Below are 16,743 nucleotides of genomic sequence, written 5' to 3'. Positions count from 1 at the left end.
TTTCAGATCCCGTAAGCTCATGTCCAGTTCCTACTTTTGTTTCAGGCATGAAATGTTAGTTTTTAAGTAATGTTCTGTGCTGATTGGAGCTCATTTAATGAGCGCATATCACATCTTAACGATGTGAAGGAAGAGTTCTCGAAAAGAGGTTATATCAGAATCGACGGCTTTCTGCAACCGGATGAGGTACAACAAATTCTTGAGCACCTCAACAGGTAAATTCAGAAATTAATATTTTTTGTTCCACCAGGGGCATTTTTGTGTTCTAGTTTGTATTCACTTCTAGATACCGAGCTGATGTTGTTGGCAGACTGCCCAAAGGAAGCGTTTTCTATGAGGATAAAGCAAACGAAGATTCGATTATTCGTTTGGAACAAATGCACTTACATGACCAATTTTTCAAGGTGAGTTTGTACACGTAGTTTGCAGCGTGGATTTGAACAACAACAACAACCATTGTTGTAAATAAAACACAACCGCAAAGCTGTTTTTAGTTGAAGGGCAGTTAGATTAGTTGATTTATCTAGGTATTGAAGCAATTTAATGCAATGAAAGTCAAAATTGTTATCTAACCTGATGGCACAAGGTCAAGTTCCCGAAAAAATATTGATTTTCTTCATCTTGTAGAACTAATTGTTCCAACTGCATTAGGCACAGGAAGTACTCATTTAAGGGGCTTTTATCATTCAGGATTGACCCACTAAAATTTAAATCAGATTTTACATCAGTGTTATTATATGGAAACCCTTGTAAAGTAGAATAGTTAAGCAAACTATTTGTATTTTTTCTGATATGGCATGTTAAAATTAGCGTCTTTCCATAAACTGAAGGAAAATTTGAAATCCGGAAAATTATTAGCGAATTAAAGTTTCCATTTTGAAAGCAAAAATCTCTGACTGCAGTGAAATGTTAAATTGAAGCAGTGAAATGAAAATCTCTAACTGCAGTGAAATGTTAAATTGAAGCAGTGAAATGAAAATCTCTGACTGCAGTGAAATCTTAAATTTGTTTGGATAATTTTTTGTGCCACAAAAATCATCAGTTAAGTTAAAACTTCATAACTCGTCATTGCAATTTGAAACTCCATAGCCTTTCCTTAAACAAATGTTCTGCAAAGCGAAAAAAATAAAAGCCTTTTTTAATAGGTTTGACCTGTTTTCTGCTTGTTTTTCATAAAAGGTGTAAAGAATAGTTGAAAAGTCTTTCAAGTTTTCTTGTCCCTTTGATAAAAATGGATCTTTAGAAATGACTGTTCATCATTGGTGTAACCTAAATTTTACGCCAATTTCGTTTCAAACGAGCACTAATATCTGAATAATAGAATACAACGCAGAATGAGATTAAATGTTAACAAGGAGGCTCGTTAATGTGCGTTCGCACATGATATTACGACCCGCGCTCTTCTACATTTTTGACTTAACTGTCTTTTGACTTAAATTTTTGACAAAGAGATAATCAAAAACAGATGTTGAATTTTAAAAAAAATCTGTACACAACCCAACTAATAACTGAATTAAATAAAGACATGTCTCATTACAACGAGACCTGCCATTTAAAAGACTACGAGAAAAACAACCACATAAAAAACAAAAACAAAAATTTCACGGCAAAAACTCAATATCTTAATTTAAAAGCACCTAGTTACAACGTCAAATTACAATCAGACAAAACCCTAACACAATTTTTTTCCTAACTACACATCAGATGAGATTTTTTTTAAATCAGACTAGGTAACAAGTCGACAAGAAGAAGAAATAAATTGGCGAAATTCAAAAATCAATCAAGATTTTTTAAACCAAATAATTTCAAAAGTCTGAAATAATTAGCTTTTAACGAAGGAATTCTCGATAAATTTACTAAAAAGTTACAATGAAACCAATATGACCTGTCTCTGGTTTGACTAAGCCTGAATAAAAGGACTAAAATTGTAGAAAAACGCAAAAAATACGAACAACAAATTACAAACATTGCGAAAACACAAAATAGTGAAGGCATTAAAATCATTAGCTTTTATTTGATTTGTTTTTTATTTCAATTTCTTTTTTTACTAATTCAGCTGAAATTAAACTGAATGAATAAACAAGTTCAATTGCGCCACATTTGAAAATCATTGGGATCATTACGCGATTGTGCTAAAGTACGAGAAAAAGAAGAAAATATACCACTCACATTTTATGAAAACGCTTATTATCCAACAAACAAAACGTCAGTTACGTCATAATACCGGTAAGCATGTTATTTTTAAAATACAAGGAATTGTATATAACCTCTCAATGTTGCGATTAAGTTACAAGTTACGAGAAGAAAAACAAAAACTGAAAAAATTGAAAAATCATCAATAAACTTGAAAATGTATAATATCATAATCTTTAAATCTACTCGCAATAAACTGACTACTTCGAATAACATCACTCATTCAATCCTTAATTGCAAGCTTATGGTACCGGTGAGCAGTTTACGGCTGCCTAAAGAATAAAAAAGAAGCAAAATTACCAGAAAGAATTGAGCGAATAAAGTGTCGAAGCCCTTAAAAAGTAAACTTTTCAGTGAAAATTTTTTATACTTTCAATTAATTTTTTCACAGCAATGGTATTCGTAGTTTTAGCAATTTGACTCCAATAAATCAACCAACATGAACAAATACATTAAAACCAGGAAATTTTTGAGAAAACCCGTAGTATCAACGCCATTAAGTATCCAACAGAAGCTAATAGATACCCTAAGTTATGCCCTGATGAGACAACAAGGACGTTTGTCATCCATAGTTCATCAATAAGACATTACAATAAGCCATTGATAATGAAAACAACAACCATTATAGGCGAAATCCAAAAATTAATTAGAAAAGTGTGATAAGAAAGTGTCGAAGCCATTTAATCCATGTTTTTCTCTGGAAAATTTTTATATGATCTATTGAACTTCCATTCTGAGCCAATGCAGCTGTCAATATTAGGGTATTGTGTTAGGATTCCAAAAAGAATCAAAAAACAAAAAAAAATCCAAAAGTTAAAAAAAATTAGAAACTTGTGCATCGAAGTCATAACACCAATAGTTAGAAAATAAAACCTCTAACTAGAATAACTTTATTTGAAGTAGAAAACAAGGGAGACCAATCATTACTCAGACTGACTTACAGTTCACGAAAAGCGAAAGTAAGTTTAAGATTGGTTAATTTTGAAAAAAAATCGAAAAATAATATAAGTTTTAACAGCCATTAAATTCAATAGCTTTCAAAGGAAGTCAGTAAATACGCTCAGATGGAGCGTATGCATCGATTGAAAGACAATAATATATATAATAAAGACAGTCATCCATAGGTGATCAATAAGACATCACAATAAATCTATGACTATGGAAACAACAACAAATACAGGCAAAAACCAAAAATTCAGTAGACAAGTGCGAGAAGAAAGTGTCGAAGCCATTCAAACCAAAAATTTTTCTCTGAAAACTTTATCCATGATCCACTGAACATTTTCTCTAAGCCAATGGGAGTTATCAATCGCAGGATAATGTGATAAGATTACAAGAGGAACCAATAATAAGAAAATTTCCAAAAAATTTTGAATTTTTTTTAAATCTTGTGGAATTGAAGTCTTCTAACAAATAGTTAAAACCGCTAACCAGATCAATTTTGGTTGCAGTAGAAAGGATGGGGGTCCTTTCATTGCTGAGAATGACATACAGTTCACGAAAATAAGTATTTGATCAATTAATGTTTAAAAATTCTCGAAAAATCATTTTAAGTCGTAACAGCCACTGAGAGCTCTAGATAGGTTAAATTAAAGCTCATTACGAAACCTATTGCACTAGAATAACTTTATTTGAAGTAGAAAACAAGGGAGACTAGTGAAATGTCATTGCTGAGAATGACATACAGTTCACGAAAATAAGTATTTGATCAATTAATGTTTAAAAATTCTCGAAAAATCATTTTAAGTCGTAACAGCCACTGAGAGCTCTAGATAAGTTAAATTAAAGCTCATTACGAAACCTATTGCACTTTTAATCAACGAGATTGTGCCATAGGACTTCAGTCTCTAGGGGACCGAAGAAAACTAAAAAAGTTTTTTAAAAAACTGAGCTTTCAAATAGAATTCAAATTTTTTGAAAGTGAACTTTACCCATGAGACCAGAACTAGTCTTTTGATCGCCTTTCGTCTATTAGGAACTCAGAACTGGTTCATTTTGTGGCGTGAAATGTAATTTTGAATTAATATTTGAATAAAAAAGATCTTAATTTGATGAAAATTTACACTAAAACGAACAAAATCATGCCAAATATCCCTTGTTCACACAAAACTTCAATCCAGGTTATCTCCTCGAAATAAAAAGAATTCAAAAAAATCTTTTCAGTTTCGAATTCTACACTGGACGAGCTTTACCACTCACATTTCTCTACGATGAATATATCGATCGGCCAAAATTGTCTGAACAAAAAAAAACCCATTTGAGTGTATAGTTCCTCCCCCACAAGTGGGGTCGGAACAAATAGATAGATTCAGATAGAACATTTTAGTTGCGTTGTTACATATAAGATACCTGCCAAGGTGAGGGTTTGTCTAAACGTCAATAAAAAGAGGTATGCAATTTCAGCAAAAATGTTTTCAACAGAGTTGCAAGAAAATCTACGATCTGTGCACTGTAGGCATCCATGGTTTTTCGTGAGATGCCCGAAAAGCGGTATAAGTTTTAGGTCAGATGATGAGTCAAATTTTTTTATATTAGTACGACTGCATTTCCTAGTTTGGTTCTATATCCAGTGAGAATAGTTAAGAACGTGTAATGGTACATAGAAAAAAAAGCACTATCATAAAGCTAACCGAGGCACAAACAAGAATTGCTCCTTATTAAAAATTTCGCACAACGCGTTGCAATCAGATTGACTGTAATCTAAAATTTTTTGGATTCCGTTGTCTGAATGCGCACATCATTTGAATGGCATTTTGACGCAACTCACCACTTTAGTTTTTCGTTTTTGTTAAAAATATACTTCATTTAGTCAAAAACTATAGAGATCTAAGAGTGCAGTTGATACCTGCCCTTTTTCTCAATGATTGAACGAAGATTTTTTGAGGAGAAAATAGTGCTTCTTGAGTAGATTCACGAGAACGAAAGCCAAAGTGTCTTTAAAATAGCTGTTGGTTCCGGTCTAAGCCACTTCTCAATCATTTTAAAAATTGCCCGAATTACAGAAATTTGTTGCTTTTTGTAAATAGGATTAACAGAAGTTTTTTTAACTCCGAGGGAAAAGACAATGCTCAATAGAACTGTGTTGTCGCATTGTATAATGGGTAACTACTACACAGCGAAATCGTCCGAAGCCCATGCTTGTCTGATGTAAGGGTCAAAGGTTTGCTTGGATTACGCTGAAAATTGTCCTGGCGGAGTTGTTCACCTGCAAACGAGAACGAGAAACTGCTTTCTTTTCTCACTCAAATTCTGTCAGAACCTCTGGCTTGAGACATCCGCTGGTTGAGTAATCTCGAGTCGACAACCTGAACCAATTGCGGTTTGTTGTGAACTTGAGTTTATTCCTCAAAACAAAACTGATTAGTTGGTTATTAATTTTATCTACCCACCATCGCTTAACCCCCCCCCTACACACAGGTCACACCCCCTCCCCCTAAGGCTAGCACCCCCCCCCCCCCCCCGCCCCAGCTGGCTACTAAGCCAGACGCTCAACGGTCGTTTGAGAGCAATTTGCGCGACGTTAGTTGGTTTTGTTTTAAACTGATGTTTTTTTAATCAGAGTTTCTTATAATTAATACATGTTGACCCTCAAATTGTTTGGAAGTTGCTTTGACGTGTTGAGCTTTTGATTTGACTTGTGCGGTTATTTCAAATAAGCATAGTTTTTCAATCATACCTAGATCATGATGCCAAAAAATCATTTGGTTGTTGTATTTTTCTGATGCTCGTTCCTGTTTTTCTGCTTCCATCTATTGCCCGCTAAATTGCAGTTCTGGTTAAACTGAACTTTTCGGTGAGGTATTAGCTTTCGAGATGTGATGTGATGTCGTCTCAAATTTTTGTTATTTGGGTGTTTTAGTTTAAATAAGCATAGGAGGTGCATTTTAATTTCCCTTTGACCAAGAAGGCAGTGCATAGTTCTGTCTGCATATTCTTTACAAATTACCATTTTGGGTGTTCCATATGTTCATTCAGTTGTTACAACTACTGCATTTGAGATCCAAATGTTCAAAATATTGAGTTTATTAACTTTAGTTACTTAATGCTGTTGTGGATCGTAAGTTGAAGATGAAGGATTTGAAACATCTTTTTCGACTTTTTAATTTTTCTCAGTTTGTTTGTGAAAATTCTCAGAATTTCAAAGGTTAATGGGCTGCTACTGCCTTGGACTTCTGTGCAAATTATTGAGTTTTGCCTGTATTTTTTGTGCGCTTCTTTGTCTTAGCCATTAGTCTCCTTAATCTCATTGTTTTTAAATAATTTAAATAATAATATTATGAATAATCCAATTTCATTAGGAGTGATTTCTAAGAATTTGACACTATTCTTTTATGACTGTATTGTTCATTTTTCGTCTTCTCAATTGGTTACACTAAGGACAGGTATGATGGCTGGCTAATGAGGCTGAGCTAAACCTATTGTTTGATTTGAGCAGTGTCTTGTTTGTTTATAGCAGTGGTCTTTTTGGCGTTGACACTACTTGTTTTCAAAGTTATTCGTTTTTAATTTTAGTTAGTTTTTAGCAGGTTTATTGACCTAGATATAATTTGCTCTTGGTAAATTTGATTCAATGTTTTGAATAATGCTTTTAGTTAGCGTTTTTTCAGCTAATAGAATAATTGAATTATCTTCCTATCAGCTAGGGTTTTATTTTTTCCTTTATGCTTACATAGTTGTTTTTCACTTTGAGGCCACTAATTTTTGGAAAGATTCTCATCTGGCTAAATTTTGCAGTTTCTCCCATTTTTTTCGCTTGGTTTTTCCTTTTTTTTTACTTGGTTTCCCCCTTTTTCGCCAATTGGTTTGGAAGTTGCTTTGAGGTGTTGAGTGTGGAATTGACTTCTCCGGTTTTTGCAATCTGGATAGTGTGGCAGTAATACCTAGATCTTTTGGTTGCCTAAAACTAATTGTTTTGATCACTAATGACAGATCTTATGGCTGGCTAATGAGGCCTAAATGAATCTTATGACACTTGAGCTAATAGCAGTGGTCTTTTCGACATTGAAACTACTTATTTGCGAAAATTAAATTCATTAGTTTAGGAGTTCTGACCGTTTTGTTTCTATCGCCAAATCTCAGTGATAAGTTTCTTTTGGAATGTGTTGGAGTGTGGAATTGACTTCTCCGGTTTTTGCAGTCTGGATAGTGTGGCAGTAATACCTAGATCTTTTGGTTGCCTAAAACTAATTGTGTTTTGATCACTAATAACAGATCTTATGGCTGATTAATGAGGCCTAAATGAATCTTATTTGAGCTAATAGCAGGTGTCTTTTCGACATTGAAACTACTTATTAGAGAAAATTAAATTTATTAGTTTAGGAGTTCTGACCGTTTTGTTTCTATCGGCAAATCTCAGTGATAAGTTTCTTTTGCCTTCTAGATTTTTGGTCAATTTACCGTTTCCGTTTTAGCTTTTATGTTTTTAACTTTAATACCATTTGTTTTTCAAAGAGTTTTTAAATTATTTGCCTTTTTTAACCCAATCGAATCAATTAAATTTTTTCAAGTAACTTCTAAGATTGTATTGTTTCCCGTAATTAAGTATGTTGGTACGTAGTTGTTCTTTTAAATTTTGAGGCCACTAATTTTTGAAAACATTCGGATATTTACAAAAATGTCATTTTCCCCTTTTTTACATTTACCCTCATTGAAAATTACAATGTGGCTGTCAATTGGTTTAGAAGTTGCTTTGGAGTGTGGAGTTGATAGTGTGGCAGTCATACGTATCTCTTTTTGGTGCCGAAAACTGATTTGGTTGTAATGTTTTGATCTTGATCTTCGTCCATGATTTTATGCTTCCATCTATTGAAGGCGTAATTTGAATTCAATTGGTGAGTTTATTGTTTAAGTTTGAGTTTTTTATTGAATTTGATACCATTTGTTTTTGAAAGGATTTTTAATGGTTTGAATGTTGCCTTTGTTTGGTTGTTTTTTCCCACCTAATGGAATGAATAAGCTACCTTCTTTGCTGCTAAGATTGTATTGTTCCCCATAATTAAGTATGTTGGTACTTAGTTGCTTGAAATAGCAGTACTGGTTATAGAAAGAAATCCTCAATGACGTAGGAGTTTCCGGAAGCTGTTCATTTAAAATTATAGACTAATTTTGAGGTGGCTTGGCGAAAGTCAGATTGTCTCGATTTTTTGTTACCGGTGTATTATAGTTTGACATAAGTATGGGAGGTACATTTTTGTTTTTCTAATACTAGGAAAAGATTAGCTTAGTTTTCTGGCCTTTCTTTGCAAATGACACAGGTGTTCCATTTGTTCAATCAGTTTTCATACGACTACTTTCGAGCACCAAATGTTAAAAAGTGACTTGAGAAATTCAAAATATTTCGCTGTTTTTGAATATAAATTGAACCTAAAAGTTTTAAAAGATGTGGCTTTTATTGGTGCGCTGTCTTTTTATGATCCGTTAATTGTTTTTCGACGTTTTGATCTCAGTGAGAAGTCAAATTGTAGTTGAGGTTCTTGACCTCGACGGTATGGAAAAGAGCAAAAAATGCTGTCAGTTTTAAGAATGAGGTTTTTTCAATATGGCTGAGGTTGAGCAGTGGTCTTAATGACTTTGACTTAGCTTGTTTTCTGAAAGTTATTGGTTTACGCTTGATTCCTGCTCGTTTTGTTTGTTTTGTTTGTCTTATCGCCTCATCTCAATTATGACAATTTCGTTTTTTCTAGTGCAGTGTGTTTTTGGTCTTTTTATCTGTTCAGTTCTACGAGACGCTTTTTCAAACTCATGTACCAATAGTTTTTGAATTTTGATTTTTAGGTGTTCTTTTTGCCCTGTTCCAGCAAATGGAATAAATAAGGTTTTTCCTTCTTTGTTTGTATTTTTTTCTTTGATGAAGGATGTTGTTGTATAGTTTTTTTACTTCGAGGTCGCTGACTCTTGAAAAGGTTATGATTTTTGACAATTCTCGCCGATTCCTTCCGTTATCTGTAGCATTAAGCAGGTTATCTCAATCAGTCTCCGTTACGGCTATTCGTGGGTCGGCAATTATGCTGATTGCAAGAGGCCCCAGACTACAGGCAAATTTGAAACGTGAGCAAACCTTTTTATCCTTATCTCAAACATTACAAGGGGAGTCTTCTCTGATAATAAATTCACCTATGGAGCGGGGACAATCCTGATATTTTTTTGACGTCCCACCCAATGAGATGGAAAGGCAGACTTCTATTTTTTTTAGTTCTTGCGAAAATATTTGCTTTCAATTGTTTTCGGTTTTTTAACTAAATATTGGTAGTGTGCATTTTTGACTGCCAAATGTTGATGCTGCTAGAGAATTGTCAATGTTCATTTAATTAGTTGTTGCAATTGTTTGGATTGATTTCAGGAATTGTCCTTTTTAAAAAATGTTTTGCTTTACGTTGGTTCACAGCTTTTAATTCTTAATGCTTGTTTCAAAAGTGCTTTCAAACAGCGGTTGCTGAACAAAGCAGTCTAAAATGTATAGAGTCAATATTGAAAAATGGAATCAGAAATATAAACGGGATAAACCCAAGAAGATCGGTTTTATATGCCCGGTAGATGAACTGTTCTTATTATTCTTAGTTCCCAGGTATAAAGTTTTTTGCTATTGATACCAATCCTTCTATCTTCTTATTGAGAAACAGGAATATGTTAAACTACTAAATCCAATCAAAATGGCTCGCTATATAACATTTTTTTTGTACCGCTATCAATTTCAGATTTTTTCAATCTTCTTTGAATCTCAACTAGGATTATGGGAATCATGGTGGCTTTTTTCTGATAATCTGTCAGGTATGATTTAGTTGAGACGCTTCTTCAGTTTTTGCTTGGAATTAATGCTTAAATTATACTGATAATTTCTGATGTTTGCACTTGGGTATCTCACAACTCTTAGCCATCAACAAGCTACTATTATTCATGAAAGTCCTTGTTTCCTATTGTTATGTTTCAATTTTTCAGCAATCTTTTTTGTTTAATTGTTCGACAAGCGGAAATTGAGCTTGGATTATTGTGGCTAATTGCTGCCTCTTGGAGCATCAATTTTTTTGCAGAAAAAATGTCATTATGCTTGGTAACTGATTTGGATACTAATGCTGTTTAGGATTTGGCTGAGAGTGGAGTTTTTAATGGCTTAGTAGATTGTCTGATAAACGAGGCGTGCAATGCTGACAACGTGCAGTGGTTCTCGAAGCCACCGGGAGCGAGGGAGACCCCGCCTCACCAGGATGGCAAATACTTCATGCATGACAGGTAATCATTATTGATGATTTAATATTGGTACCTGCGTCAACTCTCCACATGCAAAGAAATTTTGCTGATTTAACTTTTATTGTAAACCATTGTTGAGTATTTTTATTTTGAGGAAATTAGGAGAACACTACTTAAAGCATTTTAGAATATAAAATGTTGATTTTGTGCTTATTCGGTATTTATTGACTAGCATCTTTTTCTCTAATTTTCTCTGGTAGCAACAGGTTCATTTGGGTTGGATTTGGCCGTTTAAAATCCTGAGAGATCTGAATAATTTGTGACAAATTTGACTGACTGCGCAATTTTGTCTTCTTGTAATTGCTCTCAAACAAATTTTGTTGAAATTATTTTTAATCCTGTTGGTCTTTTGTTAATAACATCCGTGTGTTTATTGCTAATGTTTAGTCAGTTTTGCCTAAAAGAAGCCCATTTGATGCCACGGTGTCCGCTGTCGTTAATTCAACTTAAGTGTAGAATAGAAATATTAACCAGTTTCTTGAATATTCGAGCATTTATTATGTCTTATTGGGACGGATGTCGAAGTTGGGTGACAGATCCATGTGAACATCTTTAATAAACTGTCTTACTTAACAGAATGAATTCGTATTAAAAGTGAGAGAAGCAAGACAGCAAATAATTGATCAAGTGCAATTGCTTGTGGCCTTCATCACCTGATAACAGAAATTAAATTGGTAATCTTGACAAAATCTTGAAACCTAGGCTTCTCAAATGATAAAAACTAAAGCCAGTTTTTGGAACGATTTTATCTCCTCGATTACTTTGAAACTGTCAATCGGAATAGGAATGTTTTCAATGTTACGTGCTTATTTCGCTCCACTCATTCTTACGTGATATATCCCTAATTAAAGCACTAAAAACCTTTATAATCTCGATTTTACTTAATTCTCAAATAATTAGTTTCAAGGCCAATGTTGGTTCTTATTGTCATCTAGGACCATAAATCCTAATTTGTTTATATTTATCAGAAAACAATGGGATAACAAAAGAATCATTGTGCACGTAGGAACTTGTTGTTTGTACCTGAAATATTTGAAGATTTAACTTTTTAGATTTCCTGGTGATATAATTGTATAATTGGTAATTAAATATTGTGAGAAGGAATAAAGTTTTTTGTGAAGTAGGTAATCGGGTGCCAATATTCGTTCATATACGTACTCAAATAAAACCAAGAAACGTAAAAACTGGACGTGGAACCGCTTTAGAGATAAGCAAATATTAAATTTTTACGAAGGACCAATACAACCCGAGGTACAGATCTACGGAACAACACCACCAGAACAGCGGCGAATCATGTTTAGATTCGGGTGGCAAAACTCACTCATTAAACTTGACAGACCCTCTAGTGACTCCTTTTCACAATGAAAACCTTCTTGATAAAATAACTAAAATAAGTTCTTTTTTAGTTGAATTTTAAAGGATGTCATAAAAGTTGAAAGTGAATTAGTTCTTTATAAAATCTTAGCTATAAATTGGATAGCGCTCACCCAAAACTGGTCAAGCAAGGCTATAAATAATTAAATTACTATCCGCTTATAACCACATAGTGAACCATCTAAATAGTTACTGTTATTTGCTAGAATTATGTCTTAAAACAACTAAGATTTCACCTGAACATAACTTCTATAATCAGTGCGTTGCATTTTTTGATATCACGGACCTTGAATACAGGACTATCAGATTTACTTCACAAATACAAGAGATATTGAATTTACCTGGAAATCTTTGTTTGGTGAAAGGCCAATCCAACCTAAAGGAGTACTGGTCGTGTTAGTCGACGAGCATCAAAATAAGCAGCGTCTTCCAATTAATGCAAAAATTTATTGGCGCTGATCAATGTGTTGGGAAAAATTATAATAGAACTACTGTAGTGTGCATCAATAGAATAAAAGGCCTATTTTATCCTTATTTTGCAAAAAAAATTTCTAGCTGTTTACAATCAATCGGCTGAGCAGATAAAGAAGATAAATTAGCGTGTTAAAATTACTGAAAACAACTATCTTTTTTAACAAATTCAATTTAATGCTAAAAAGCAAAGCAATCGCTAGATTCCTACCTTAAAAATAATAGAGTGATGGGAGCTGTCGCACAGCAGGGCTAAAGTGTCACACAGCAGGGCACAGCATCGGAGTTTAAATTAACTAGTATAAATTAGAACTGTCTTTTCTTTTGTTTGACTGTTTATCATCGCCCAGCCCTAGCTTTGTGATTCCACGAATCCCCGCGTCGGAGAACAGTTAGTCCAATGTGAGTCGGTTATGTATAAAAGTGTTGTATACTCTGATAGATTTGAGCTTGTGCTTGTGGAAACTGAATAAAATTATGGTTGTTATGTTTCAGAGCAGTAACAATGTGGCTGGCTCTTGACGACGTGGACGAAGAGACTGGGTGTTTGTACTATGTCCCAGGGAGCCATGAACAGGTGAGTTTTCGCGCTCACTTGCTTGCGTAGGTCACGTTATTCTGTGTGATGGATGACTTTTTGGTCACCTCTCCTGTGACCATCAGGTGACGTTTTGGGTTAAGAATGGCAGTTAAAATACAGAGCTTGATTTGGGTATCCGCAAAAATTAATTGTGAAATTAAAGAGCTGGTGTACTAAGTAATATCAATTAAGAATGTCTATCTCACAGTTTTGTTTAGGGTTTGTTGGATCACTACAAGACAGATGTGTTGGGATTCAGTCAAGCTCTTATTGAGTATCCCAATGAGTACAAAGAGATTGAGGAAAAGCAAGTTGTAAAGGCTGGCACACTTCTTGCTCATCACGCGTACATGGTACATAGGGCTGGTAGCAATGCAAGTACTCACAGATGGAGGCCTGCTTTAGGTCTAACCTACTGGGCAAAGAGAGTGTACCAGGACATCGAGTTAATTACAGCTAAAAAGGAATACAAGCAAAGCTTGAACCATAAGTTGGCGTCATCAGACAGAATTTAAGAACTTTTCAGGCTCAATCATGTGACTAGGAATCAAGGATACTCATCTGTGCCAAATTTCGAAATGCAATCATCCGTTCTCAATATCGCAAGTGAACATCACTATTTATTTAATTCCGAATCTTCCCTCAAAGTAGCGCAAATTTTAGAATTTATTTAAAGTAGCTATAGAGTTTAATTTATGATCTCATCCCTCTTCTTGAATCTTATAAATCTGGTATTGGTGATTTGGTTGTGTTATAGCTGTAAAGCTGGAAGATGAGTGAAACTCTAGTGCGGTAGTATTTTTTGTACAATTCAAAGAAATGGAATTGTATTGGGGACTGTCTTTTAATTGCTCTCAAAACATTGTTTGTAGCAGTTATTATTAGTCCTGCTGGTCTTCTAAGCGATTTTGTCTGACCAATAAATTTCTTAACCCTTTGTATTGAGAAATTATATGAACTGTAGAAGGCTGTTATACTTTATCTTATTGAATAGTTTAGGATTCGCGTTGCGAATACTTTGTCTCAAGAATGTGTTAGGAATTGCTGAGCGAATACACAAATAATTGTGTATTACGAATTCTGATTATTGGAAACGCGGTGCGAATCCAATGCTAAGTTTAACTCAGGAATATGAAAAGCGTTTGCAGAGTAACTTGAATTCAGACTGACTAAGTGAGATTATGAATATTAATATAGGTGAATAAATAGAAGTCATAAATTTTAGTTATAAAAACACATGATATAATTATAGATATAGAGGATAACTAATTTAGTACACATAAAGGTTTCGATATATATTTAGGTATCCATACGTATCACATTTCCCTCGTGACAAAAAAAATTTTTTTAATGTATTTACATTTTTTTAGAATCAACATAAAACATGCAAACGAGTGGGATGAACATAACTTAACTCAAAATTGTAGAGGTACTGCAAATGTTAAATTTAAGAATAACAACGATTAAAATTTAAGTATATGCGAGGCTTATAAGTTTGAGGACTTTCAATCGTACATGGGTTGTGTATGCTAATGAATGTAAATTATCACCACTTGACAGACAATTACAGCACATAAAATTCTAAATGTTCAATAATTTTGGAATCGTAAAGCGAATACGCTTCAAAATTCTCAACATGTAAACTGAATACATTACACTGAATAATTTAAGTGCACACACAGTAATAAATGGATTCGCAGGGCGAATACTTGAATGAATTTAAGACTAACAATTGAAGAGCAACTGTAAAAAATTAAAAGCAAGGTTAACATTAAAATTAGATTAAAGAAGCGGGAACAAGACTAAATAAGTGATTGTAGTTTGGCAGTTTTACTGAGTTTTTAGCTTAAATTTCATTTTCTGCATCCCAAACAGATAGTTCTTTCTTGTTCGTATTCGTGATATCTAACTCTTGAATCTGGTGGCGAAACTTGGCCAATTTGAATGTCCGGTCTTGGGGGAGAGGGGATTGTTGAATGTTCCGCACTTTGAATCATGGCTACCACTGTATTCGCGTTTGCTGCATCCTTCTTTTCTTTTTTCGATTTGCGTTTTTTCTGTTTGCCGGAACTAGTAGAGGTCAGAGAACTGGTTGGTGAAATATCCGCGTCTGTGAAGCCGTAAAATTGGGGCCGATTTCGTTTTCGGGTTCCTTGTTGTTTTTGCGGGTCGGAATGTGTGTCTTGAGTCTGCTGGTTTTGAGAAGAAGACATTTGTGGAGCGGGTACTATTGATATCAGTTGTTGTTCCGGAGCTGTCGCTTTATCATTGTCGTTGATTGAAGCTGCATTTCGACATCGTCTGGGCTTGCGGTTTTGTAGGTTTGCGTACGGTGAGAGCTCGAGAAACGTTTGAGTTGACAGAGGAAACAACTGAAGTAGTGTCTCGATGTCGGTGTCGAATTTTGATTTCCCCTCGCTTTTGCTTTTTAATGTCGTTGCTGTGTTTGGCAATCTTTATTTCTGTTGTTTGCTCATAGGGCGCAGGACGCCTTTGTGCGTATGCCCAGAGATTAGTGGATCGCGCTAGCTTCACATTTAATGACTTTTCCGTTCGCGGAATGGGGTTCGTGAGTTTGGGGTGTATTATGAACCGCGATTCCTTATTGTCGGAGTCACGATATCGGAAGCCTGCATCTTGTTGTGCCTTTGTCATCGCTGTCTCAATTTCCAGATCGCTTCTCTCAGGATTGACCCATCCAGCTTCATCGAGGTATTTGTCTACAGGAACTGTATCAGCATCAATGTCTGTACACGGAACGCAATCTGATGCTTTGGCTAGAATCTCTCTATGCATATATGGCCACCATGCATACTGAGATAGTGAAATCATGCCCCAACTACCAGGGTGGGTCATGTGATTTGATTCCAGTACCGCTTCCTTTATCGAATTGGGTATGGCGACGCGCTCGTCAACACACAAGCAACCGGACCTCACGTGAAGGTCCTTCCAAAACGAATATATGTAAGGACTGACTTCTTTACAGCGGTTCTCGTCGTCTTGGAGGACACAATCTCTAATTTCCTTTAATACTGCGTCCGTACTTGTTAGAACCGCTAGGAATGATTTTGTAAAGAGTTGATTTAAATTACTTTCAAAGATTTCCTCTTTGGACAATTCAATGTCTTGAATTTCGGGTGATGATGAAATTGGGGTATGAATGTTAGGGCTCGTGCTAGTTGTCGCTATTGGGGTTGATTGAGTGCGGAAAGTTACTTTGGGAGCATTAGTAGGAGTTGGGGTGTTAGATTGAGGTACTTCTTTTGCAGACATTATTATGTGGTTTACTTTATTTTCTGCTTTTGCGGCTAAATTGCAATTAAAATTATTTGACTGGATTTGCGATGCGGATGCAGTAGTGTTTTGAATCAATTGATTTGCACGGCAATTAAAGTTAGAAATGAATTCGGAATTGTAATTGTTTACTTGTGCTCGAGTAATGAGTGGATTAATTGAGGCATTTGAATTATTCGTGCTAATTTTAGCAGGTTTGCAAAAGTGGACGCGCGTCTTGTTTACTTGTTGCCTATAATTACTGGTTATGTGCCGCTTTTGGAAAGGAATTTTATTCGCGTGACTAAATAAAGATGTAATTGCGTCCCGAATACGGGAAATTGTTGCTACCATGAATTCCTCATCGTATTGATTGACACTTTTAGCGTTTTGATTTGGTTGTCGCGAAATATGATCAACTGAGCCCATTCTAGTACCAGGAATATGTTCGATGTTAAAATCAAATGGTAACAAACGGTCAATCCATCGAGTTAATCTACTGTTGTAGGATTTATTAGAGCGGTGTGATTTTAAGTCTGAAAGAAGTGCTCTGTGATCTGTTTAAACTGTGAGTCTTCCCAAATAGATAGTATTTAAAATATTCAATG

At 34.8% G+C, this 16,743-nt stretch overlaps 1 protein-coding gene across 1 annotated transcript; it reads left to right on the top strand.

The window, feature by feature from the left end:
* The first annotated feature begins 40 nt into the window (after nucleotides 1-40).
* On the top strand, nucleotides 41-13,574 carry LOC142335303 (putative alpha-ketoglutarate-dependent hypophosphite dioxygenase). Its single transcript, XM_075383747.1, has 5 exons — nucleotides 41-215; nucleotides 287-404; nucleotides 10,271-10,419; nucleotides 12,778-12,859; nucleotides 13,081-13,574. Exons 1-5 carry the CDS (start codon nucleotides 70-72, stop codon nucleotides 13,375-13,377), a joined length of 792 nt encoding a protein of 263 aa, XP_075239862.1. The 5' UTR covers nucleotides 41-69; the 3' UTR covers nucleotides 13,378-13,574.
* Nucleotides 13,575-16,743: the final 3,169 nt, after the last annotated feature.

Source organism: Convolutriloba macropyga, chromosome 2 (assembly GCF_964194025.1).
Source record: "Convolutriloba macropyga chromosome 2, txConMacr16.3, whole genome shotgun sequence".
In the NCBI taxonomy this organism is placed as follows: Eukaryota; Metazoa; Xenacoelomorpha; order Acoela; family Convolutidae; genus Convolutriloba; species Convolutriloba macropyga.
This window is presented reverse-complemented; position numbering and strand designations above follow the sequence as displayed.

What these genes read in the sequence shown, in the direction of transcription:
- LOC142335303 (XM_075383747.1), top strand. Translation starts at nt 70, where the DNA reads ATGTTCTGTGCTGATTGGAGCTCATTTAATGAGCGCATATCACATCTT. An exon ending in ATTCTTGAGCACCTCAACAG is followed by an intron (nt 216 to 286) that starts GTAAATTCAGAA and finishes ATTCACTTCTAG; the next exon opens with ATACCGAGCTGATGTTGTTG. An exon ending in AAATACTTCATGCATGACAG is followed by an intron (nt 10,420 to 12,777) that starts GTAATCATTATT and finishes GTTATGTTTCAG; the next exon opens with AGCAGTAACAATGTGGCTGG.